Genomic DNA, 26,665 nt, shown 5'->3' with positions numbered 1-26,665 from the left:
ATGACACCACTTCCACTCTTTGGCAGAGCATCGCAGCGCAATCAGCGACTGTTAAAGAGTTACAAAACTGAACCAGAAGTCGAACCAGAGGCAGAGCAGCATCTGGTACTGCATGTCCTGTGTCTGATAGAGAGACCGATTAAAAGAGTGAGACGGAGAAAGAGAACAGGGGGGGCAGTGAAGAACATGACATTTTATGAAAGACTATTAGAAAAACCTTGCCTTATGTAACACAGAACCAACTATGAAGGTGCCTTGAAACGCTTTCCTTAATGATTGGAACTTAATCATATCAATTATGATTCAAACCAATATCCTTTATACCCTGATGAAGACACAGATGTCATTTGTATATTAATACAGGATTTTTTACTTAAAATCAGTGCATTATATGTTTTTCAGACTGCCAACCAATAAGAAAAATTAAATAAAAAGTAAGCTCGACAGTCAAAGATTTTTATTTGACTTGTTTCCTATATTTGTTATGTTCAAAAACTATTCAGGAAATGAATTAACTATCAAATAAAACATCCAAAACTCTGTATTTTCACAGATGCACTTACACACCTGCTCTGTGGATGAACACACTTACCCAGGAGCAAAAGAGTATTATAAATAAAAAAACACATGACAACATGAAAAAGACATCATGTCTTATGTGCTCATGCTTGGACAAATGGAAACCACCTTTTTATTATAGGTAACAGCATTCCCCAACACACAAACACATTCTCTATATGAGTGTGTGTGTGTCTCTCTCTACCCCAACCATGCCCTCATCTTATTTGGAAGATGATATGGGGGACCCAGATGTTACGTCTCACTGGCCAATGGTGAGCAGAGAGGGGCTGGATTGGTATGCACTCCCGATGCCCCTTCTTTTTAAAAAGCCTGAGCTCCTGTCTCCAACTCAGCAACTCCCCTCACATGAGCAAGGAGCAGCAGCTCTGCTCCATCACTCACACCTGAAGCGGCTACATCAGCTTTAACTGAAGAATCAACACTTATTGTTATTGAATTAATGTCAAGTCTGTAGAGGATCAGAGACAAATCAACTGTAACTGAAGGTGTGGTACCATGTTGGAATTAAACAAGGTGGCACTCCTGCTGTCTGTCCTGGCTTTAGCTGCTCTGGGCCAAGGTAAGTGAAGATTACAAATTCAATTGTTATTATTGATTTTTTCAAAAACAATGGATGCCAAAATTGCAGAAACAGCAAAAATACTGTAAATGTCAAATTATCAGGGATTTCATAAAAGAAGAAAAGCCCTTTTATAGATGATTTTAGTGTTGCTATTTTTCATCTCATCAAAAGAGGGCCAGTGCCTGTCTGAGTGCTCACACATGTGCACAACAACAGTAGAGTTGACTTAATTGACGGTATTTCCCTGAGGATGTCAGAGCGGAGGAACTCTGGTGGTGAGCTCATGTGATATTTATAAGGGTGTGTGTGTTTGGCTGTGTGTTATTTTGTAGACCACCTCTGTAGTTCCTAATCTCTTATGTTGTGTGTAACTAGCACATTTCACCGCCCGGCTAATCAACAACACATGGTGATAGAAGAGAAGGTTAAGTGGAGGAGGTCCCTGTGGTTTAGTTTTATCTTATACAATGTTCTGCTATTGGCAGTGAAAGTGCTACTGGTATTTGTCTTCAAAATGACCGACTGCGGCAGTAGCTGCTTCTATCACCAGCAGAAACAGACTTTATGATCTCACATTAAAGTCAAACTAACTTTTACTATCTTCTCAGTTTATTTTTGTTTTACTGTGGTTACCCGTCAGCTAAATACAGACCAATTATGCCCTACCCCTTCCAGATAAAGTAGTTCCCCCCCCCAAATTACCCTCTTATCACCCTATGAAAGAAGCTGGCCCCTCTTCCTGAATGACACCAGCAGCAGCACTGTTCCAAAGCTGTCTCTCTCTGTCCACATTACAGCTGCGCCCCATTTACTTTCTGCTTATTAACTTTTTTTTTAAGAAAGGGAGCTGGCAGTTCACAAAAGCAAATCCACCTTAATAGCCTCCATATCTTGTCAGTCCTCAGAGTCGTGATGTCTGAATGCCTTGCAGAGGCTTTGTGCTATCTCCCATGGAGTGTATAAAAGACAGTTTGGTTAGGAACGAGGGTACATGTAAAAATGGTGATTCTGATTGACTGTGAACTCAGTGTTACAGCTGCGAGTGAATGCCTGACCTTAAAATTGATTGTTATACTTTTTGCCACGCTCCTTAAGCGGTACATCCACAGCTTGCAGTAAGGTGGTGCATTTTGTCCTCACTTCACCTTTCAACACAGTGCCAGCAGTCCCTAAATATAAAGAAAGCCTTGGAAACAAGAAGCAATAATCACATACCAAGAGACCCACTCTCCCACCTGCTGGGTTTGTGGTTAGATAAATGAGAAAATGGAATAAAAGGAGGGATAAAGAGTGGAGGTGAAATGACTTTACCATCCTTGCCCCTGTCACTTTGGCCAGTATGTCACTCTTTCCTTTTCCCTTTTTGACGGTCACAGCCCTCGCCCTTCAGTCCACCACTGAAGAAATAATGCAGTGATGGAAATTAAATTGACTCAAGTACAGTTCTTAAGATCCATTTTTAAGTTGTGGTACAGTTCATGGTACTTTATTGAGTCTTCCACTCAACCACAGTTCTAAGGAAAATGTGTTACCTTTTTTTTTTACTATATTTATTTGATGGATTTGGCAATAATCAGCAAATAACTCCCGGCAGTAGATGAAAATTAATTGTACCAGCTGCAACACTGGAGTATAATTATGCATCAATAATTATAATATAATAATAATAAAGTACATTATTCGGAAGTGGGGGATTCTGCATAGTTTGTACTTTTATTCCTGGTACTCTAAATATATTTAATACAAAGTAGGTAAAAGTGTCACTGCAGGACTTTAAGCCAGAAATTCAGAGTATTCTTTTACATTGTGACTTTTATTAGTAAAAGATTAAAAAACGTCTTCACCCCTGACTGTACGTCTCCATCTGTTCCTCTTTTCTTTCTAATATATCTCCCTCAGGAATTTCTAACAAATACTTTTCCCACCTCTCCCGCCTTCTGTCTCTCTATAACTCCATCAGACTCCCTCCTTTTCCTTTCTCCACTTATTTCTCTCCCTAGCCTCCTACATCTAACACTCTCTCCTCGCCTTGTTCTCCGTCATTCTCTCCATACACCTTAGAGTTTACAGATTTACGAGCTGTTTTCCTTGTTAAAGGCTGTTGCTCAATGCCTATTGTAAGTCAACGGGAACACTGTAGCATTATCACCTCTTAGCATAAGTCTTGCTTTCAGCTCCAAGGCTTTTTCCTAAATGACTTTAATCTGCCGTCTCTAACCAAAGGAGATTGAATCTTCTTCTATGGTGCATGAATGTCAGGTTTAGCTAGGTGGTGTATGAGAGCAGCAGCTGGACGGCCGTCAGACCGAGGGGCTCGTTCTCCAGATGTTGACCACTGTCTGCTCCAAACACAGAGCTGTCTGGCCAGATGACTTTAATGAATGAGACAGGGATTACAGAGGATCAAAGAAAAATCCGCAAAATTCCCATTATTGACAACCTCCAAGGCATCTTTCTTTTCTTTTATATATGCTTAAATGTGAGTGTGCCAATATATTATTTATTGCAGGGCTAAAGTAATCAGCTGCTTTCATTTGAGCATGTCCAGTTCCTGGCTCTGTACCTGTGTGCAGGTGCAGAGGTTCATGCAAGGACAGATATTTTTAACGCGGAAATAATTAAACTCTGCCCATCTTTGTTTTTAATAGCATCAGGGGGAAATGAACAAAGCCGTGTTATACCTTTGCAAATACTCAAATCATGCGGTTGATTTGCATCATTAGTAAATGTCAGGAAGAAAAAAACTATGCTTTTTAATGAGCCGCAGATGTTTTAGGAATTAGACCTGAAAAAAAGTGCTGGACTAAAGAGAGAGATAGATGCAGAGAGGAAAAACAGACTCTGAAACCACACCATTTGCCAACCTTGAGACCTCAGAAATCGGGAGCATTTCAAAACCGCGGGGGGGGGTGCTGCTAGTGGATGGCCGGAGCTGTATTAGGCTGCGGCCCCACGAGGACGAATTCGGTCGTTTGCGTTACTGTTTAGTGTCATATAGACCGTTCGGCCACACGAGGACGACCGAATACGGCACTAAACGACTGAGGAAACGACAACGGGTCCCAAGGTGGATAGAAATGCATACGCCACTCTCTGGGGGGTCAAACAGCTCCGTGTGTGCGCCCTATACGGACATTTTCAGATCACTGATAGTGATTGCGCAATAGCCCCGCCTCTCCCCACCTCTTCTGCTCACCTCCGCTTACCCCGCGCCAGTGCTGAAGTGTTTCGCCACCAACAACAACAACAACAATGGCGGATCGCAGAGTTGCTATCGTGCTCCGGACGCTATTGACCATGCTACAGTTGTTTGTGCAACATCTACAGTAATAATGATGAGGCAATAGCCCCGCCTCTCCCCACCTCTGCTGCTCACCCCCACGTCAAAGTAAACTGCATCCTGAATTCAGATTATTTATCTTTCTCTCGCGAGTGAAGTCTAATCTGACAGGACGGAGACACGCAGCTCTGCTCACCTGCAGCTCCTCCCGCTGCAGCAAAACACACACTTCAAGTCAGATCATCACCCTTAGCTATTTTAATTACCTCTCAAACTCCCTAAACTAGTTATAAATATGTTTATGTTTACAGCCGGCCGGGTCACTGATTACTGGATGAGCTGCTGCATGAGACAGACACTGGCGCTGTCCGAAGAGAGGGAGGAAAAAGAGAGGCTCCGTGTATTTTATCATTATATTATATAGAGTCGTTATTCATTTGTTTTAAAGCTCAATAAATAACAAAGAAGACCTTTGACCGGCACTTTTATAATTTTGTCCGGAAGATTTCAACTTTAATACACGCTGACTGGCGAAAAACTCTGCCCGGTTCCCTCGGCCCCCACCGCGGAGAATAAACAGAAGGGCAACCATGACAACCATGCTTCTTCGCTGCTTTTGTGGAGGAAGTTACAGCGCCACGTAGCGGCTCCTGCATATGTTCTGCAGCTTCTCCAGCGGTTGGAGCTAAACGGAGCGGTCTCGTGTGGGCAGACACTATCCGGATAATTATTGCATGTGGACGGAAGCCGTTTGCGATTGCGTTTGCGTTAATCCTATGCGTTTAGCCGTTTTCGTCCTCGTGGGGCCGCAGCCTTAGATTAACATTAACATGCTTATTGTAGTTGTAAGTGCACTGCCTTGCGGCCTGTAGCACCATCCTTGATGGAGCATATGTGTGGGCTGTACTGAAAGGAGTGAGTAGAGTTGTCGATTCTTGTTCTGTTTTCTGTGATATATCTTCCTCACCCTCTCAGACTTTCAGTTGCTCGCGCTACTAAAGGGACGTGCTACCATGGAAACCAAACAATGGTGTAGCTGTATTAAAGTCCGAGTCGAAACAGTCCTGAGTAAATCAGATTTGGTCAGAAATCGGGAGAAATGCGGGAGAAATATGACCCCGGGAGGAAATCGAGGGCTATGAAATCGGCAGTCTCCCGCGAAAATCGGGAGGGTTGGCAAGTATGACCTCAGCTAAGACACTAGCCACGCCCACACACATAAACAGCTTCCATATGAGATGGCAAACAGATCATCACATACACACAAATCACATCACTGTGTCATGTGTGAAATGTTGCTGTTTTAGACTTCATCATCAGGCACTGAACAACCTCGTTCTCTGAGCAACTTTTTCAAATAGTTTATAATACCGGGAGAGGGGTGTTTTCATGTCTTCTCCTTCTTGTAAAGATCTTGAATATTATAAAAAGTACTCAGGCATTGTCCCTCTGCCAATAAACATCTGGCACAACCATGCCGCTCTAATCTGACTGAAACCATTCTAGGGGTAATCGGGTGCAACTCCATAAGGTCCTGTATTTTCTTCTCTCTTTCTCTCTTCAGTAGCTTTTTTATTAGATCCTGGCAAAAGCAGAAAACTCCCACTCAGCAAGTGAGAGAGGCTGTCCTTTGCAAAGGCACGGGGGACTATTAATAGAGGAGCCTCTACCTTGTCTATAAGTATGCCGGCTGTGTTTCAGAATGAACCTCTGTGATGTAAATCGTTAAACCCAAACATATTCCTCTAAAATAAGAACGGCAGTTGTCGCTACAGAGAAGTTAGAAATGACTGCAGTGGATACAAAGTAATCGAGTAGCTATGTTTCACAAATGTGTCTGACAGTGTCAGGTGCTTGCCTTGTGCTATATGTGGATCCGAGATGCTAAGCAGGCCACAGATACAGGTCTCCTCTAAAATGTATACGTGCCACTATGTTGAATCTTGTAACGTTATGAGGCGAGCTGAGGTTTATAATAACCGTCACCTGGCATAGTTCATGTCAGAGGTGAGAGGTGATACAGCTGTATGTGTATTTGACTATATTAGCTGTGAAAAGTCAAAATCGTAAATAGTGTTGTGTGAGAAAAACAAAATAACTAACCCCCACAGAGGTGATACTGTCCTCTAGTACGACAGCATCTGTTGTTTAAGGGGCCTATTATGCTTTTTGTGGGTTTTACCTTTCCTATAGTGTGTTACATAATCCCATAGTTCACTCCAGAGGGAGTTTCTCTCCCACACACTCCCCACCCTGCCTGAAAAGCCTCAATTTTAGTCCTTTGTTTACCAGAACATACTGACATCACCTTGTAACACTTGTGCTCCTATTGGTTAGCACTCCAACAAATTGCATGTGATAGGCTAAGGGATGGGACATTTTTAAGCGGTTGACCAATCACAACGGAGCTGGCCTGCTAACCAATCAGAGCAGCCTGGGCCCTTATTTGGTTCATAACCTTAACAACAGGTTAATTATTGTGTCCATAACGATGAGTTCCCCATACCCCACTCAAAAATGGAATTACAAAATATGCGTTTTCCCCCCCGAGAATGAGACAATGAAGGATTTCTGATGCAATGGTCGGATCAAGTTTAGAGAAAGCTCATTTGGTTTGGTTTTCAAAACGTACAGAGTGCGCTCCAGTAGCTCACTTATAACTGGTCGCCCATATACTAAGGACTAGCCCTGATGAAAAGCAAAACTTTTCTGCATGTCGTCTAACTACTTGATTTATCAATTAAAAGGCAAAAAACGGGCTAAAATAGTCTTGCAAAACAAACAAAGAAGTATTGTATTTGAGTTCGGGAAGCTTGTTGTCATGGTGTTCGGAAGAAACACGTTATTAGGAACGATCGCAGTCATGCTTTTAAAGAAACCACGTGTTGACTTCTAGTTGGAAACTGGAAACAAAAGGTGGTCGCCCCTTTACACGACTAATGTTTTGTTAACCTGTTCTTCCGCACCGATGTGCGTCTCTAACAACTTCCTTCTTTGCCTACGTTGTTTTGGGGGCACTTGCTGAAGTTATTGGAGCCTCTCGTATGAACCTAAACTACGATGTTTACCTGAATCTTACTAAGTTATGTTTGTGCCGAAACCTGACCAAACCTTTACTAAATAATCGTAACATCATACAATTCTAATTTATTTTTCCACAGTGATTTGTAATGTCCTGCTAATCCTGCCAATAGAGGCAGTGACGTCCTCGTGGGCATGGATTACATATTGTGTAAACGATTTATTGGCTGCAACGTTAGCTTTGAAAGTCAAACTTCTTTCGACTTCAGCAAAACAAAAAAACAACTCACACACAGAGTACATGAACAAGATATATTGTTTCAGCGGAGCACTTTCAGCTGGATGATTTTAGGAGTTAAAAGGAAATCATAAATTCAAACCTTTATCCCTATGGATTGAAAAACGTGCTTCCCTTTGAGGTGAATTCCATACCAGCCATATGAAGCAGTGAACCAATAACATCTCCTGGCTTTTAAAATTCATAAAGTGTTAACATACCTCTGAAATACACAATAAACTCTGAGAGTCCACCGCGGGAAACAGGCCAGTTCTTACCGGTCACAACTGATGTCACTTCCCAACATGTTCTTGTGCTGAAACTAATCGGATTTCTTCTATTGCCTTCTGAAACCATTAGACACCTCATAAAGAAACTCACACAATCGTTTTTTATTTTATTTTCCCTCTCAAACATCTTGTATTGATCACCAGGAGCCAAATGGTTGTGCTGTAAATTCCCTCTGTGTTGGGTGTGAGCAAGGAATAAAATGTGAGGTAACAGAAGCAGGAAAACAGCTTTATAATTTATTGGAGATAAATCAGAGAGGGGAGAGTAACTCATTTACCACAAGGGTGGAAGTCGATGTTAATTATCTGAAGTAAGAGGGTATGTGTCCCCCTCATCCCTAAGAAAATGTTGTGTCTTCTAAAAGAGAAATAGAAAAACGATTTGATTTGATTTACCAACCTAAATCAGCAGACAGAGCCACATCTGTCCAGCAGACCGGTGTGAAAGCATTTGCTTCTGTTGACCCAGCTATTCCAGTGTATCAGAGAGTAAAAGCCAATATGGAAGCCAGGGGCATAAAACAACTAGCCACTATGAGGGTCAGCTGACTGTCGATACCTCTTAAACTTATGTAATACATTTTTGGACAGTGGATCTTTGTTCTGCAACCCTGCTTTGCTAAATCTATCAGAAGGGTTGAAAAGACATTTAATTTGCTGGTGTGACAATAAAGAGTTGAAGTGAGCCGTAAAACCAGTGGGGACTGGGATCGATACTGGCCTCTGCTGCGAGTCTCGGATCTTAAACTCGGCAATCTCTTTATATTACATTACATGTTACTTGTTAGACGCTTTTATCCAAAGCGACTTACATACTCAATACTGTGGAAAATCCCCACAGGAGCTATTTGGGGTGAAGTGTCTTTTCCAGGGACACAACGACATGCTGACTGCAGTGGGGTTTGAACCTGTGCTCCCCTGATCCGAACACCATCACACTAGTCCACTGCGCCACACACACTTTACGAAGTGCTTGCACATAACACGCACATAACACACACACACACACACACACACACACACACACACACACACACACACACACACACACACACACACACACACACACACACACACACACACACACACACACACACACACACACACACACACACACACACACACACACACACACACACACACTGACTGAAGCTGCATAAGCTACTTTAGTTTCTGTCACGGATCATGACATGTATTCATTTTCCCGCACAGCCATAGTAAAACTGTGTGTGTGTGTGTGTGTGTGTGTGTGTGTGTGTGTGTGTGTGTGTGTGTGTGTGTGTGTGTGTGTCTAGATGCATGAGTGTTATCAAGTCATGTGTATACGTTATAATCATTTATAATTAAGGTCAAAAGGAAAGCGGCAACAAATTGCTGCATAGAAGTGGTTGTGTGTGTGTGTGTGTGCGTGCGTGCGTGCGTGTGTGTGTGTGTTCTGCGAGTTAAAGTGAAGTTTTCTGGCTGGGCTGCTGGTGAACAGATGACTGCATGCGCTGATTTGTCACAGCTGGAGCTTGATTAGCATTCTCAACAGTGGCTACTCGTTGATGGATCAAGAGGAGAAAGGAGGACAATAAGCTGAAGGATGGAAAGATGTATGACAAAGAGCAAGAGGGGGATGATGGATGGAGAGGATGTTCCACCGTTTGAATGAAGAAGGGGATGTCACTGAAAAAGTGAAAGCAGCAGTGAGAACAATCTTCAGAAAGAGACGGGAAAGGAGCAGATATGGAAGGAGAGGAATTAGAAAGATCAAATATTGTAAGAAAGAAACATGGACAGAAAGAAAAAATAGACAAAAAATCCATCTGTTTCTTGGCCTTTTCCCTTATCAGTCATCCCAGAAGGCATAAGGACCTGTGACTAGAATGAGCAAATTGAAATAAGAGAAAACAAAATAAAGGGCAGAATCAAATACAAAGCCAGCACATGTCAGGTTATATTATGGTTTTTAAGACAAAATAAAATTAGCTAAATCAGATTTTTTTACTGAAGCATGTGATTTCATTTGATTCATTTGTGTTTCTTTAAATAACAACCTCTATGCTGACAAAAATGTCATGTTTGATAACATTTCTACATTGAAATACACTGAAAACCCTGACAATCAATTGAATTAGATTACTGGAAGTTGGGTTTCTGAGGGGATAAGGAGTATGTGTGTATTGAAGGACATACACTGTAGGGTTGAGTACCCTATTTGCTTGTTGCTTTGTATCCAGATGTTTTTCTTCCTGTTTGCAGGACCTTTGAGGACCAGGAGCCCGTCAGACAGGAGCAGGAGAGCGGCCCTCAACACCTTCACTGACACACAGACGACAGGTACTGAATTCCTCAGCGCTGGTTGCAAGTCCAGGGTTTTGAACTGTGAAGGTCTCAGGTGTGGTACTGAGAGACAGCCATTAGGCAAATACACACTGTGAGATGAAAGGGACAGGTGTGTACCGGTGCTATACAAACCACAGGAGGTTGAGAACTGTAGTTAAACCTGCAGATTTGAGCCGCCTATCAACATGGCCATAAATTGGAGCCAATGGTTTGATGACTTTATCCATTTTTTTATTTAACCCTCCGGTATCACTGTGGACGTTTTTGTCCATATGGGTCATTTTTCACTTTTCATTTTGCAATAACTTTGGTTGTGTTGGTGCAAATGGCCTGATTTTTTGTAATAAGGCTATTTTCTCAATTTATTTTGGAATTCCAATTTACATTTTTGAAATCGGTCTTTAATTCACTGTGTAACAAATCGACTACTTGAAAATCATCCTGAAAAGGATTAAATTTTTGGTATTTTCTATTAGGGCGGAAGTTGCTTTAAAGATTGAACCCAAAAAAGTTGTGAAAAAAACCTTTTAATATAATGTCTTTATCAAAGCATTTTGCAGTGGACATTTTTGTCTCGAATGACTAATTTGCGTAGTCCAATCGAATGATACCGGAGGGTTAAGAAAAGAGCACCATTATTAGCCTGTCTCCAGATTGCTCTTCCATTAACTGTGCACCCGCAGGCCAACAGGACACTTAATTCATCAGGATAATGAATTACTTTGTGAACAAAAGAAACAAGTTTGTTGCTGATGCCTGTTTGGTTTTGAATCGCTCATATTCCTCCTGAGGAAACACTCAGGTTTCAGAACATGCAGCAGACTAAACAAGTAGACAACGTGCCTCATCGGTTAGGCCAGGGGGCTTGGAAAGCACCTGGACAATGTAAAGCTCCCAGGGGTGCATGAAGTCAGCCTCAAATGGGGGTAGCAGACCTCCTCTTAAAGTTTGTAACCCATCCCTTCAGTTTTCCTCCCACTTGCTTTTTCTTGGTTCTGACCCATGTTTCCCCTCAATGTAAGACCAGCTCATACCCCCTCCCCTATTTCTTCATCATGAGAACTTCTTACTTTCGGACTATTTTCCATTCTAACCCTCTATTCTCTAGTTTTTTTATATCCATGTCTCCCTTCCATGTGTCCCCAGGCGTGACAGAGTGGACGTCTTGGTTCAACATCGACCATCCTGGGGGGAATGGAGACTACGAGCGTCTGGAGGCGATCCGGTTCTATTACAGGGAGAGGGTTTGTGTTCGGCCCGTGGCCATGGAGGCCCGCACCACAGACTGGGTTGCAGCAGCAGAGACAGGGGAAGTGGTCCACTCCAGTCTGGAGAAGGGCTTCTGGTGCATCAACAGAGAACAGCCTCAGGGCCGCGTCTGCTCCAACTACCATGTCCGCTTTCAGTGTCACCCAGGTAGCCTGAAGACAGCAACTCAGGGTTCACTTATATGCACATCCATGCAAGGAAACGCTCATTAGAAACTATTTCCTGATTCACGTAATATTAGCTTTTCTCAGATGTTAATCTGTTCTCCAATGTGTGTGTTTAGTGCAGAGCTACTGGACTGACTGGAGTGAGTGGGGTCCCTGTTCAACCACGGTCTGTAACGATGCCGGCATCCAGGTCCGCCAGAGGAAATGTGTGAACACGCAGCCCATGCCTCTCCTGTTGGTGCCAGCGTGCCAGGGACACCATTCAGAGAGGAGGGAGTGCTCCAACCCTCCATGTTCAGGTGCGATAGATCAGAATGTGAATACTGTATGTGGGGAGATGTCTTTGAATGAACAATCAGGAAGCTGCTCTGTATTTCCCCCAACCCTCCTCCAACCACTCTTATTAAAGGGTTAAGAGGGAGGTGAATAAAATACCCTATTGTTTTATACAGCTGTGTATAAGAAATCTATATGGAAAATAAGCAAAAATTATGATATGCAGAAATGTCAATTTTGATATTTATATAATTTTTAAATCTGAGACAGCATATTAAAAACTTTACTGACATAAAAAATGTCTACATGCACCATTCAAATCTTTACGTTTTTAAGTGTTTTTTATTCTAGTCTTGTAATCAGTTATCTAGTTGATCAGCTTTCTTGTTCTTTTTATGCCCACAATACTGTTCAATGGCAGCCTAATCATCCTGTCATGTGGCCTTTAATGGCGCACCTGTGCACAACAGAGATAACAGCTCCCATTAGACCACTATGTAAGAAGTTTGAATGACAGAAATTATTATACGATTTATCCCAATCTTAAAAGATCATTTGAAACTCACATGATTCCTTGTCTCTATGTGATCAGCAAAGTGGAGCCCGTGGGGTCGATGGGGGATGTGTTCAGTGACCTGTGGTGGGGGTCGCAGGATCAGGAGGAGGACCTGTGCGAGGAGCTCAGTGACGGTTCAGTGTTCTGGACGGCCCGCTGAAATACAGAAGTGTGGAAGGAGTCCATGCCCAGGTACCGCTGAAGAAGTCATGATGTCTTTCTTGCTGTCTTCATCCATCAGTGCTCAAATATCTGTATCTTCTCCCAACAGCCAAATGTCAGCTCCGGTGCACTGAGGGCAGCCCCTCTGAGGACTGCAGCCGGTGCTCCTGTGATAACCACATACTGCAGGGGGAGGTCCATAGTGTGACCGGGGCTCCTGTGGCAGAAGCCTTGGTGGCTCTGGCCAGAAAGCCCACAGTGACCCTAGCCCGCACAGACGCCAACGGTCAGTTCAGGGTCACAGGAATCTGCTCCTCCAGCTCCACCTTGATGTCCATCAGGAAGGATAAGTTTGCTCCGATCACCGTCTCCACCTCAAGCAACACCACAGGGTTGTCTTCGGTACGAGCAGTCCTCAAATCAGCTGGTGAGTGCTCATAAAGAAACAAGTGAAATATAAATACATTATTTATTGATGTTTGGTGCTTTTAATCGATTCAACCTGGATGATTAACTATTAATGGTAATGTGGAAAGCTATTTCTAAAAGGAGCTACTTTCATTTTCAATTAAGGGTTTCCTGAGACCTACTTTTAATATTCCCCAAAGCCATTAAATCCTTCAAATATATTCTCAGATAGTAGAAAACCAGAAATTGACAGAGCTCAAACGGAAACAGTCTGGCCCATTGTAAGAAGTAATTTGTCTCGAGCACCAACTTGCTGGTTGCGTGGAGACCAAATACAAATAGTCCAGTTCTCCTTTTGTGAAAGTAATACCCTTAACAATCATTTTTCATAAGCACAGGGACCAATTTGAAAGTAAAGTGACACATTTGAGTGAGTTTTATGAGATCTCAAAACTCTGTGGAACCACTCACAAGAGTCAGAGGAAGGTCTTGAGGGTTTATTTCTTTCCGCTTTCCACAGAAAAGCCATACATCGTGAAGCACCCGGAGGACAAAGTGCGTTATGAGGGAGGACGGGTGATGTTGTGCTGCAAGGCAACGGGATCACCAGCACCTGACAAATACTACTGGTGAGACAAATGATAGATGAAGCACAGACCTAGCTGGCTACAGAGTGATAACTTTTGCATATTTGTAAGTCTATATTTTGGAGGTCCCTTAACATTTCTATTAAAGGAGCATTAATCAGTAACTTCTCAGATGTTTTGGTCTTTAACCGGTTCTGAGTATATGTCTTGTCAGCTGCTTAATATGTTCATCAGTTAGCAACTTAATACCCTCTGCTGTTTGGTAGTGGGCCAGTAGCATGCAACGTTTTTTATCTGAGACTTTTTGGCGGGAAACATCTGCCTTTTCTATCAGAAAAAGCTAATAAAGACCTTGAGACATGACAAAAACAATCTAGTCCCTGACTAGAAAACCAAAACAATGAGCTGAAAGACACTAAATAAAGGCTAAAGGGAACTGCAGAGTCAGGGGAAGTTGTTCCAAGTTATTTGATCTATTACTATTTCTAATATAATTATCAATCATTACGAATAAACATCTTTTTAAAAAGAAATGGAAACAATTATTTTGTTCTTGTCTCTGTAACTATTCTCCAAGGTTCCACAATGGGACTCTGCTGGACAGGAAGGTGTACAAGTATGAAGAGGACCTTGTTCTGTGGGACCTAAAGCCAGAGCAGTCCGGGCTGTACTACTGCAAGACCAGCAGCTCTGCAGGCAGCATCAAGTCCTCTGCAGCCCTCCTCACTGTGATGGGTATATATGTTTACTCTTGGATCTCTTACTGAAAGCAATTGAGTACATCCATCTGTCGACCAGTCCTAACCACACCAATCTGCTGGTTTGAGGTCAGTTTAATGACATATATTAGCGCATGAAAGGCTAAAAAGTTGTGGATAAAAATGAAAATAAACGTTTATTCTCACAGTGAAGAAAAACATAAACGGCACAGTAATGTAATGTAAACCACAATTCATCATCATCAGCCTGGACAGAAAATAATTGATTATGATGATAGCGGTACACAGGGATTATAGCTAAGCATGGCTGCGGTCCCAGTGCATTTGACAATGACGTGTTGAGTCAAAGTTCTACACAGTTTCAAGTGAAACCACTGACAAAAAGCAAACAACCACAATTTATTTGTGGTGGATAAAAAGCAGCTGCCTCTGGGCTTGAATTCACATTTTAAGAGGAATGTCAGAACTGAGCTCCAACCAAGACATTATTGAGCCATGACCATGCATAAAGAGGATTCAAACAAAACCCCTGTGTCTTACAACCAATGGAGGGTTAGTTAATAGACTGCCTTTCTTCTGAGAAAATAAATCATTAAATTCTAAGAAAATAGGAACATTCAAATATCAGAGCTTGCGCGATTGGCGGCGCTTATAGCAGTACATTTGTATTATGTTGATTTTGGTTAAAGCAGTGGCTTCTTCAACTACAAAGCTTTATTGTAGATGGATCTGTACACTGGACAACCTCACTCCCAATATCTTTAGAACTTGAGAGATGTAACTCAAGATTGTCTATAAATCCAGTTTTTTTCTCTCTTTCAGATTCAGACAAGTAGGTGATTCCAGATCCTTGTGGGAAAGCAACCCATTGCTTATATCTTTAAGGCACTTGTTAGCTGAGGAACAGATTAACAGACAAGCGTTTTATGAAAGAGTGCAAAAGTAATCTATGAAAGTCCACAGACCAATCCCTACACTCCAAAAGCCATTATGGCAAGAGACGCTATATGTGTGCAGGGTAACACCTGCTCCTCAGAGCAGGATGACTCTTATTCCCTTAACACAGTGTGGTTTCTTCTTACATTTTATATTATTCAGAAGTTGAATTAGATTTCCCATAAAATGTGATAACCACAGTTCTAAAGAGTAGAAGTTACATCATCTTTCATCGAAGGAGACTCTCAGTCCTGTTGGTAAAGCCATTAGCAGCACAGTAATAATATTTAAAACGCATCACACTGCTCCATGTGTCTGCAATTATCAACTTACTTGGGAGATTTGGAGGTTAAAAAGGAAACTTGACTTCAAGTTCCACCATTATTGCACATTTAGTATTCTGTCAATGTTTGAATGAACAACAAATATTTCTTTCCATCTCCTATCTGGATGGTTGGTAAATACATTTCCTCATCATGTCGTATTACTCTTTCGTAGACATTTAACCGTCCAACTTGGCCACTCACAGGAACTCTGTGCCAGGCCATTTAGACATGGTGTGTGTGTTACAATAAATGATGCATGTTTGTTTTTTTATCAATTTGTGAAACAGGAAGGCAGGAATAATATATATTAAAAACTAAATTGGAAACTTTGAATTGATTCACTTGTTTTATTCCACTCATGGAGTTATTTTTTCAAATAATAAAAACGGATACGATAAGAGAAAGGATAACTCTAGTTACGCTTTTTATGTTTTACAATTTATCTTTTATATTTCTCATGTCAACACCAGCTAATGCAATTTATCTTCCTTTTCTCAGCAAAAGGAAAGCCAGCATGCAATTCCACCCCTGAGAGGCACCTCATCAGACTGCCGATGGACTGTGTTCAACCGGGGACCGACTCCATGCACTTCAACGCTGGCCGTTGCCCTCATAACAAATGTGCTGGCTCCCTGGACTTTGATATGCGCTGCAAAGATGGAACTGGTTTCTGCTGCGGAGTCCAAAATATGGAAAGTCGAATCATTGACTGTGGGAGCTACAGCCTCCCAATCCGGGCTGTGACACAATGCGGCTGTCAGAAATGTTTGCAGCCTACTGTAATAGTCCGTGGCAGTGTGGTCACAGCTGATAATGATGAGCCTCTGCGTTTCGGGCACATCTACATTGGTAAAGAGAGGGTGGGCACCACTGGATTCCAAGGAGGCTTCACTTTGCACATTAATCCTGATACAGAGAGATTGGTGGTGAATTTTGTTGACCCCTCTCAGAATTTCATTGACACTCCCAAGGTGTTCCTTCTTGATAAGAAAGGTGGGTCCATCTACCATAATGTGAAGGTGATGAGAAAGAAGACACCTATTGATATCAATGCAGGAGAGACCAACTCTATTAGTCTAGGGGAAATTGAAGGGGAAGACCCCATTGGTCAGTTAGTTATTCCTCCCAACTCCTTCCACAAGGAAAATGGAGAACTCTATGAGGGAACTGTAAAAGCCAGCGTCACATTCATTGACCCAAGAAATATCACTACGGCAGCCGCATCCCCCGGCGATCTAAACTTTGTAGATGATGAGGGTGACATGGTCCCTTTGCGGACCTATGGCATGTTCTCTGTGGACTTCAGAGATGAGACCAACAAGGAGATACTTGGAACTGGAGCTGTTCAAGTTCTTCTCGATACGCAGCATGTCAAAATGGAAGAACACATTCCCAAAATGAAACTGTGGTCTTTAAATCCGGACACAGGAATCTGGGAAGAGGAGAGTGACTTCTCCTACACCACAACAAGTGCTGGTGGTCATGGGCGGAGCAAACGAGAGGACCGCACGTTCCTAATAGGCAACATGGAGATCAGAGAACGTAGACTCTTCAATTTAGACGTGCCAGAAAACCGACGATGCTATGTTAAAGTCCGTGCCTACATGAGTGAAAAGTTCTTATCTAGTGAACAGCTTGAGGGTGTTGTGATCACCTTGATAAATTTGGAACCTAAACCTGGATTTTCCTCTAATCCTAGGGCATGGGGTCGTTTCGACAGCGTCATAACTGGAACCAACGGGGCCTGTTTACCAGCTTTCTGTGATGCCCAAAGGCCTGATGCTTACACAGCTTATGTCACAGCAATGATGGGTGGGGAAGAACTGGAGGCAGCTCCTTCCTCACCTAAGATGAATCCAAACGTCATTGGAGTGTCTCAGCCATATCTGTATAAAATAGACTACCAGCGGTCAGATCATGAGGATCCAGCTCTGAAGAAAACAGCTTTCAAAATCAATTTGGCAAAGCCTAACCAAAATAATTTTGACGAGACCAATGGGCCAATATATCCATATGTGAATTTAATCGGTTGTGAAAATGCCCCTTTCGATGCAAATCATTTCAGATTCTTTAGAGTGGAAAAGGACAAGTATGAATACAACGTTGTTCCCTTTGAAGAGAATGATTTGACGACCTGGACAGGAGACTACCTCTCATGGTGGCCTAATCCCCAGGAGTTCAGAGCATGCTTCATTAAGGTCAAGATCCATGGACAGAAGGAAGTGATGGTCAGGTCGAAGAATTCGGGAGGAACACACCGAGAAACTAAAGGCAAACTTTATGGAATAAGAGACATCCGCAGCACCCGGGACATGCGAGAGGCCAACACCTCGGCAGCCTGTGTAGAGTTCAAATGCAGCGGCATGCTGTTTGATCAAGATGAGGTAGACAGATCCATCATAACACTCCTCCCACAGGGGAACTGTCGCAGGACGGGCACCAATGGCCTTCTACAAGAGTATCTCATCAAACATCCACCAGTAGCCCACAACAACGAGTCACATGGATTCACAATGCTAGCCCCTTTTGATCCTTTGGGACACAACTATGGCATCTACACAGTCACAGACCAGAACCCAAAGGTGGCCAAAGAGATTGCTATAGGCCGCTGCTTTGATGGCACCTCAGACGGTTTTTCCAGGGAGATGAAGTCAGACTCTGGGGTGGCGTTGACCTTCAGCTGTCCAGAGAGGAAAATTAACAGAGAAAGCCTTTTCCAGCGTCTGCAGACCAACCCGGGTCAGACTCTGTCTCAGATGGCGAGGGCCATGAGGGAGTCAGCGGGTCTGCAGGTGCAGGGATTATCCAGCCAGATAGTGGCCTATCCTTCAGAGCAGCGGGGCAGGGCCCAGAGTCGCAGAGTCAGCTCTACAACCAGGAGGAGAGTGTCCACGCAAACACAGCAACGCCAATAGATGTTTCAAGGTCTGTAGGATGAGTTAGGATGAATAACTTAACACTGACAATAATACCTGAATGATTTAAATACCGTTTCCTTTTATTTGTAGGTCTTCTGTCAAGACTCATGACAAGGATGACATCAAATCAAGGATGTCGAAGTTGCCCGGCTGTTCATGAGTATGATACTCCTTCATAACTGTGGAGGCATAAAACTGAGGCAGACAGCAACTAAGCCAAATGAATGAGATCGATTGAAGATATTGTTTAGACTTACCAGTATACTTACTTGAAGGGATTGGTATATTGTTTCCTCCTCCCTCTTAAAAGACATGCAAATATTTGACTATGTGTTACGCTGTGACTGGCATTTACTTAATAAGCTTTTGTCTGAGTTTATGTATGAAGAAAATAGACTGAAGTTTGGCATTGTTACTTTTATAGATCTCATTTTTAGCATTCCAATTTCTCCATGGCGTTTTGCTGATTTCTCTCAAAGCTTGAGTTTAAACCAAACTGAAAATACTACGTCACACCCCGAGCACTTCATGAATGGCCATTGCTTTCCATTTAAATGTATTTTCAAGATCAGAAAGGAACCAACTTGAGGCCCTTGTTGTCTGCAGAAGACACTGATTCCTTTTTCTACAAACCAGAACAAATCTCTCCACCTAAGGGACACATACAGGCATGCCACCCAGGGAACAGAGGATGTTTTCAGTCATGCTTCTTAATGTTTTTCACTAGCATGCTAGATTGCCAACTGTGATTCAGTCAAACGTCCTTTCACACCTAATTAAAATGTGCAAGAACAAGACCATGGCAAAAACAAGCATGGATCTTACTAGCAGCAGGCAGTCTAAAAAAATCATAGTTGATTTAGAGGTATGACATAATGTACAGTATGTGTGTCCTCTGCACATTACAAAGTAAAACCAAAGAAAATGTTACCTAAATACATATTTCCAAATATACCAGTTTTCAGAAACCATTCGAGAGACTTATTCAGTGTCTAAAGGGAATTGTGTTGTCGGTTAATGCGCTTGTGAGCTGCCTTTGCATCTGTGTGCAAGTGCAATAACTATATAATTTAACTTGAGCGCTCAAAATTAGCATGTAACAAAAGAGTGCTGCTGCTAAATGAAACAAGAACTTATTTAGTACGTGAGGCAGATAATGTGGTAAAAGTGTGTGTAGGAGATCTTGTACAGGATTCTGACACAAAATAACTTAACTCTCATGTAATCAGTCTGCAACGCTCTGAACTGCGCAGGACCTATTAACCTTTTTATACTTTGCTGCATGGCTCGGAAGATTATACAATTCGTACACTACAGCGATCTTTTCAACTACAGAGCAATCTTTCTGGTGGTTCAACTCGACTTATTTTCCTTTACAAGACTTATTGTATGATTCTGACAATTAAAGAGGGAACACACTTGTGGACTTAAAGGCCATGTTTTCATAAATCCTGTTAATGAGATATATTGAGACAGAATATTAGATTTAAATAACACGAATAAAGCTATTTACATTGAGGTTGGTGATAGGAAGAAATGTCCCTTTGTCATAAAAGTGCAAAACTTGTTTATGCGCAAAATTGCAACTGCAGACCCATGGGAAAAGGCTCTTCAAGCTCAACTAATTGAAGACCATATGAGGGGGGGAATGGTCCATGGAGAAACCAGGAGAGGCTGAATAGTAAACATAAGCCTGCTGTTAATTAAAAAGTAAATTACATATCCTCTTGAGAACTATTAAAACAGTTTGAACCTGACTTTCACAAAGAGAAAAACAAGTTAATTTCCAATGTACAAAGGATAGAGTTAAGTCGTCAACAATACACTGAGCCCAAGAGGAGTATGGTCAAACCATTAACTGCACAGGTAACTCAATTTAAGCTGATTACCTTATCATTCCTTATATGCAACAGACTTATTGTTTGTGTGGTGCCATTGTGAAGTTAAATGCAAGAAATTGAAGCCATACACTATATTGTAACCCTACACTTAAACTTGGCCCCATGTCGAAAAAAACAATATTTTTCCATTATGAACTAAGAGCAGCACACTCCAGAAAAACACTCAAAAACAGCTTTAAGGGGTGAACACACATGGTACCTTGCCATTATCGCTGACCTCTGTAATCACAGGACTGTGGGCCGTCCACGACTCAGATCTCCAGATGAAAACAAACATTTTCGCGAAGCAGGCATAGCATTGACAGCGTACAGAAAGGATGATTGAATCCAGATGTGGGAAGAGATAAGTCCTATAAAAAAAGGAATGGTTGTGTGAGGTCAGCTGAGGAGGCCCAACAGCTGTAGAGCAACTGGAGGAAATGTTAGACCAAAGACATCAAGAGAGAAAATAACAGCAAGATTATCTAGTGATGGATTTAATCATTTTTAGGAAAGTGTTTGGTAAAGGGAAAAAAAGAAAGGAAAATATTAGTGGTCTTTGGCCTCCCGGACCATCACTTACAGAATCTCAGGCTTCAAAAGAGGTTGCACATGGCCGAAAAAAACGTTGACAGGAGAATTGTCTTATTCATGAGGAGAAGCTATCAGGGGAATTTGGAGGACAAGGTAGCAATAATAGGATAAGCTATTATGTAAGGATTTGCATGGGAAAGTTAGCTGAGCTCTCCTCTTCTGGGAACTTCAGAGGAGATCAAAGGACCTCTGCAATGTTTGGTTTAATGAGTAAAGAAAAAAGTTTCCAAAGTCTTTAGAATCATGTAGAGAATTGAAGCCTGGTTCCAACAGACAAAACCCCACTGCATAGAAATACAAATGTTTATCTCATCAAATTGGCAGTACACTATTGTTACAGATGTAGCCGGCAATCAAGTCTATTTATTCCCTCAGACCTACTGGCTAAACTTGTGTTGATTTTGCAACAACAACACAAAGTGGATTGCTTTTTTAAACCAGAGTTTGCCTCCTTGTCAAAGAATGGGGCTGCATGTAAAGCTAGGCAGCACAATTTAACCTTAGGGCAAACAAATACTCTCCCTCCACCAGAAACCACCAAGACTTTCTCCGTAAATGAAGCATGAACCGATTTACCCATTTTCTATTCTGAACAGTCCAGCTGGTCTCAACCAGACCATAATTTATTCAGGGGGTCTTTCTTAAACCTTTCCACCGCTGTCTGGAGTTTGTGAAGAGTTGTATATTTGCCTCTGTGCTCTAGGGAGTAGAAGAATTACATAAATAACTTGTGATAATACTCTGTAAACGCTTAAATATTGCATGTCGATGCATCTTGTTTTTCTCTGAATTAAGTTTTTATTTGTAAATTGTGTATTGTATGAAATCTACTATTATTGTACGAACAAGACTGTAAATAAATAATTTTGTGGAAACATTTTTAAATATTTTCTGTGTAATTTTTAAAGTATATGAACACAATTTAAACGGTTTAATAATTTCACATTTCTGAATGTAAGAAAACAAATTGTTTTCAGTGATGCAAACAAACAATAATTTAATTTGTGATCTAAACAATACATATGAAATGCTGAGCTCTGCAAAAGTCACAACAATAAATATAGTTTGAAACATACGAAACAACAGAAGCTTACAGTGCATGTGATAGGTAGTTGAAATAAAATGTGGCTAAAGTAACAATGCAGTCTGCAAACATTTTTTACATACATCATTTTCATAAGAAACTAAATGCATTCAAATTAGCTCAGCATATATAATAACTTCAAGGAAACATATGGCAACAGATGGTAATGCTGGTTTTCTCAGTAGTACTCACAGAATATCAAGTACCGTGCAGAATCCTGACAATGTTTACTTCGACTTTTCCACCGACTCAAAATAGCTGCATGTCCATTGTGTGTGTCCATTACCCTTCAGGTGATGAGTTATACTGCACACAGAAAAAACACTCCTGCACACTACAGAAATGTTTAGCCAGTGGAATTATTACTGTAATAAAGTTGCACAGCAAGGATCACAGCAGGGGGGACAGTGTGTGTTGCCTCTGACACCTTCAGGATGGGCCCTCCGCCTCTGCCAGAAAATGGAGCTGACAGAAAACACAGTGAGTGACTGCCTTCACCGCTGGGTAAGAAATGCATCAGTGCACACGCACATTAAGCTAGAAAAAACATTTCTTTTTGAGACCAATGCTGCATGTAAGGTCATGAACCTTCCTGCGGCGCCTTAACTGTTTCTTTTGAGTCCAATTGCGTCAATAACAGACGAACCGGTCTGTGCACAGGCCAGGAGTGGAGAGAATTGCTGTGTGAGAAGTGTTAACTCCGGGACTGACATCAAACGTAATTGCAGTGCCCTTCATGTGTGTTTTACTTGCTGGAACTCTATTCGGGTTAAGAAAACGGTCCAAAATCAAATCATTAAAAAGGAGTTTTCTGTTTGGTGACATCACTGGAATAAATGTCTACATTTATGCAAAGGCCACAACTCAACAAGTGTGACTGATTGCTTGCAAGTTGAAGCCTCTGGTAATTCTTGTTGAAGACATTGAAGATAATTAATGGTGGGAATAACAATAAGACCTTTTAGTTGGATATTAACGTCATTACACTTCCATCATGACATGGTTCTACAAATTACTCCACTGTAATTAGTGGAAACTCTTGCATTACTTTTTGAAATGGACTGGCAGTCACTTAAGACTTCAAAATGACATACTACAACTAAAAATGACAATCGACATGTGTTTTTCTCATATAAACCAAGACATTGATGTTCATTTCATTTGTACTATTCATTTTGTCCACTTGAACTGCATTTACAAATCACTAGATTTGCATATTTTGTATAAATCATATTACCTCTAATATGACTGTAAAGCAAGAATCATTATTTCTGGATGCATGTGAATTCCTCCCCTCATTGCAATTATAGTTAGTTGTCAATTTTCCTTTTGTATTTAAATCAGAAAGGATATTTGGGAGCAAAACAGGGCAGTAATGGCTTGCTAGTAAGCATATAAGACGAGCAATGGATGGACAAGTAGAACATCTAAGAATAAAGATGATTTTTTTAAAATGTTTTAGCTCAAATGCAAAGACATTAAAACTATATCACTCTATATTATTTAAATCAGAAATAATAAGATGATTATCTGAAAGAATCCTACAAAATCTGGTCAATAGGCAAAATAGTTGTTATGCAGTAAAAATGTAATATTACATATGAAAAGTAAACTTTCTGTTTTGAAGTTATATCTGCTACGGTCTGGTGTATTATAAAAGTCTGCAGTGTCCTTAGAGCGCTCCATGCTCAGTATCTGTGATGAATCTCTACCTGGAACAGCAGAAAGTACATCTCAGTTTCATGATGTCACGTCCTCTTCAGACAATCCTCTTGATATTGTCCTGAGTTCACAGCAATCACAGCAGAAACCGCCTGTGAACATGATAGATAAGGCTCAGGAATGTTTCAGATGGCTTGGGTTTGTGGAACAAGTATTAAAAATAGACGGGCCTCACAAAGGGCTGAGGTTTTTCAACTCTTCTGATCCGCAGGAAAAGGCTCTAAGGAGAGACGATTGGCGTGTTTCACGTACACGTTGCCATCCTCCAGCTTGACTTCATACACTTGTTGCTGTAAAAATAGAGAACACAAAAGGCACATGAGAGGGAATAAACAAATTGTAATTTACTGCGGTACTCATACAGCTGCTAAAAAAACAAGTGAGCTTACAGTGTATAATGTCACTTCTGATAAGTTAAAATGGAGCAAACCCTCCTGTGCAAACTGCCAGAATAATTGTTTTTATATGTATTCTATTGTTTGACTGGTGACATCACAGTAATGCACTGTACAGGATAAACAATGGTTATTAAAATTGAACAAGATGTTTATGGAAAGTAAAGCTCTTGTTTGGATTGTTCATGGCAAGCAAACAATAGAAAAGGGGAACAAAACGTTAACTCTGACTCATAGACTTTGATTCCTCATGCTGTGTCAATCAGTGGAACTTTCTACATCTAATACAAGAGGATGATCTGCCGACATGTCACTGCAAATGTTCACATTAACTTCCAGGTGCAGTCAGAGAGTGACGCTTTTGCCTACTGGGCATGTTTTTGGAAGTTTGATGCATATTTGATTCGTGATTATATTTTGGGAATCATTTGGGGTCTAATTCATGTTTTTTCTACTCTAACTCACATTTGAATTATATCTTTCTATTCTGAGCAATGAAATGTAGCTGTTTTTGTGAAGAAGTAATACAGACATATTTAATCTCTGACCTGTAAGGAGGTCCCAGACTTCCCAGTCCTGAGGTTGAAGTCATAGTCGTGCCAGGGACAGAAGACCTGCAGGACTCCGTCAGCTTCCTCGATGTCCCCCTCACACAGAGGACCGCCTGGGAGAAACAGGAAATTGTTACTCACATGTTCTCGCTTTAAAAAAACAAAACAAATGGCTTTTGACGTGCACCTTCTGGGAAAATGTGATGGTGAGGCTTGAATAACATGGTGTGAAACTGATAAAGCTATGTGACAGCAGGGGGCTGTCACGGGTGATATTTCCGTAGGCTATCAGCTGTGGGAAAAATGAACCATACTCATTTTGTGTAAGAGGTATACAGTTGTAGTCTGACCCACAGATGCTACATTCTTTACCACACGCTGAATACCCCATATGCTACAATCACAACAACGTTATATTGTGCATTATTTTGCCTAGCTAAAGGGTTAACATAAGGGACTGATACTGTAGGTTGATGTTTTACCGGAATGTGCACAGCGAGCATCCATGGCGAAAAACTCCCCCTTCACGTAGAAGAGGCAGACATCAGACTTGAAGCCCAGGGAGCAATACATCAGGCGGCAGCGCTTCTTGGAGAGCACCTCGACCGGGCCTATGAGTCTCCATGAACCGACTTCCGTGTCCCCCTCTTCATCTCCGGAGCCAGACGCCATGAAAGCACGGCGAAATGAACGGTTGTTTCTAAATTGCGCTACTAAATAGCTGCCTTTTTACTCCGGTTGAAATGCATCTGGCAGTTCGCTGGGTGAACAAATGTCATATTAACCTCCAGGCCGAGCGGTGTGACCGTCAGCTATGCGGACTGAGCTTCCTCCATCCGGGCTGCAGAGAGCTGTCTCACCGTCACACCGAGGTACGCTGTGCGCTGGAGCATGGCTGCTCCTCATTTCAGCGACATGAAAGTGATGATTAACAAGCAGCACATTTAATCCCCACACATTTACATTTTTTTGGTTTATCAGTTTCATATATGCTGGTCTAAGAATAATATAAATCACAAGTCGAAAAAGCGTGAAAAAATTGGCCTTTTATGTTGAACCTTAGCTAAAGCGGAATGCTCTCCATAATAAATAGTTTCATTCTTCGACTTCAGACAAATCTCTCCTGTTCTTTCATTTGGGTGTTTTATGTTCGAACAATTCAACTCTGCAGAAATGCCAATTTTCTGGGCTTTCCTGGTGGCCCTGTTGGGTTTATTGAGAACACTTTAATACACTATTGGACTTGTTTCCAAACTGTATGGTACATGTGGGAAATCACTTTTCATGTACAGTGCAAATAGTAGGCTACAACACTATTCCTTAATTGTCAGTTACAAAGACTGTTATTGTTCTTTCATGGCAGACCATGATGCTTCAGACAGGTATTTGGCTGATTCCTTCAGGTTTACTTTTCCTAGATGTAGTTTCTTAACATTATTACAAATTGTTTGTTAGCTCAGTGTCCCTGCCAGTGTTTTAGTTCCTGAGGCAGCACTACTTTATCAGAAATAGAGTTGATTAAACGGTCAGTCAGTTTAACCTTAGTAAGAAGTTTTACATTTGTGAGTCGGCCATCTGTCCATGATCATAGAAGCTAAAGGTCTCATAATTATCACCAGTGTATACAACTGACCTTTCCATTGGAATTGAAATTGAGATTTTGAACACTACAAGTTTGTCCAATTGGCAAGCGGCAAAAAAAAAAAAATACATAAATGACAATCTGTATTTATTAAACTTGTATTCACTTTGTCTCCAACGCTTTATTGCACCAA

The 26,665-nt window shown here is 41.5% G+C and overlaps 2 protein-coding genes across 4 annotated transcripts; one reads left to right on the top strand and one right to left on the bottom strand.

The window, feature by feature from the left end:
* The first annotated feature begins 938 nt into the window (after nt 1–938).
* On the top strand, nt 939–21,994 carry cilp2 (cartilage intermediate layer protein 2). Its single transcript, XM_034080332.1, has 10 exons — nt 939–1,141; nt 10,257–10,334; nt 11,487–11,756; nt 11,893–12,075; nt 12,645–12,800; nt 12,880–13,197; nt 13,699–13,807; nt 14,343–14,500; nt 16,245–18,671; nt 18,755–21,994. Exons 1-9 carry the CDS (start codon nt 1,078–1,080, stop codon nt 18,659–18,661), a joined length of 3,753 nt encoding a protein of 1,250 aa, XP_033936223.1. The 5' UTR covers nt 939–1,077; the 3' UTR covers nt 18,662–18,671; nt 18,755–21,994.
* Nucleotides 21,995–22,118: 124 nt separating this feature from the next.
* LOC117445274 (Rieske domain-containing protein) lies at nt 22,119–26,246 on the bottom strand. 3 transcript variants are annotated; one of them, XR_004551960.2, is made up of 4 exons: nt 25,373–26,243; nt 24,888–25,003; nt 23,935–24,234; nt 22,119–22,687 (listed from the first exon to the last, which is right to left on the bottom strand). XR_004551960.2 is itself a non-coding variant. In XM_034080806.2 (4 exons), the coding sequence occupies exons 1-3, from the start codon at nt 25,560–25,562 to the stop codon at nt 24,136–24,138; spliced, it is 405 nt and encodes a 134-aa protein (XP_033936697.1). In that variant the 5' UTR covers nt 25,563–26,246; the 3' UTR covers nt 22,119–24,036; nt 24,120–24,135. The 3 variants fall into 3 exon arrangements, 2 of the variants coding, with proteins under 2 accessions (XP_033936697.1, XP_033936696.1); XM_034080806.2 differs by having other exon boundaries at nt 22,119–24,036; nt 24,120–24,234; nt 25,373–26,246; XM_034080805.2 differs by having other exon boundaries at nt 22,119–24,234.
* Between the last annotated feature and the right edge of the window lie 419 nt (nt 26,247–26,665).

This window comes from Pseudochaenichthys georgianus, chromosome 4 (assembly GCF_902827115.2).
Source record: "Pseudochaenichthys georgianus chromosome 4, fPseGeo1.2, whole genome shotgun sequence".
NCBI classification, from domain to species: Eukaryota; Metazoa; Chordata; class Actinopteri; order Perciformes; family Channichthyidae; genus Pseudochaenichthys; species Pseudochaenichthys georgianus.
Note: the sequence above shows the minus strand (reverse complement) of the source record. Positions and strands in the feature narration are given on the sequence as shown.

Coding starts and splice junctions, on each gene's coding strand:
- LOC117445274 (XM_034080806.2), bottom strand. CDS start 25,562: ATGGCGTCTGGCTCCGGAGATGAAGAGGGGGACACGGAAGTCGGTTCA. Junction 25,004..25,372: donor TGCTCGCTGTGCACATTCCG/GTAAAACATCAA, acceptor TGTTTCTCCCAG/GCGGTCCTCTGTGTGAGGGG. Junction 24,235..24,887: donor AGTCTGGGACCTCCTTACAG/GTCAGAGATTAA, acceptor CTATTTTTACAG/CAACAAGTGTATGAAGTCAA.
- cilp2 (XM_034080332.1), top strand. CDS start 1,078: ATGTTGGAATTAAACAAGGTGGCACTCCTGCTGTCTGTCCTGGCTTTA. Junction 1,142..10,256: donor TTTAGCTGCTCTGGGCCAAG/GTAAGTGAAGAT, acceptor TCCTGTTTGCAG/GACCTTTGAGGACCAGGAGC. Junction 12,076..12,644: donor CTCCAACCCTCCATGTTCAG/GTGCGATAGATC, acceptor CTATGTGATCAG/CAAAGTGGAGCCCGTGGGGT.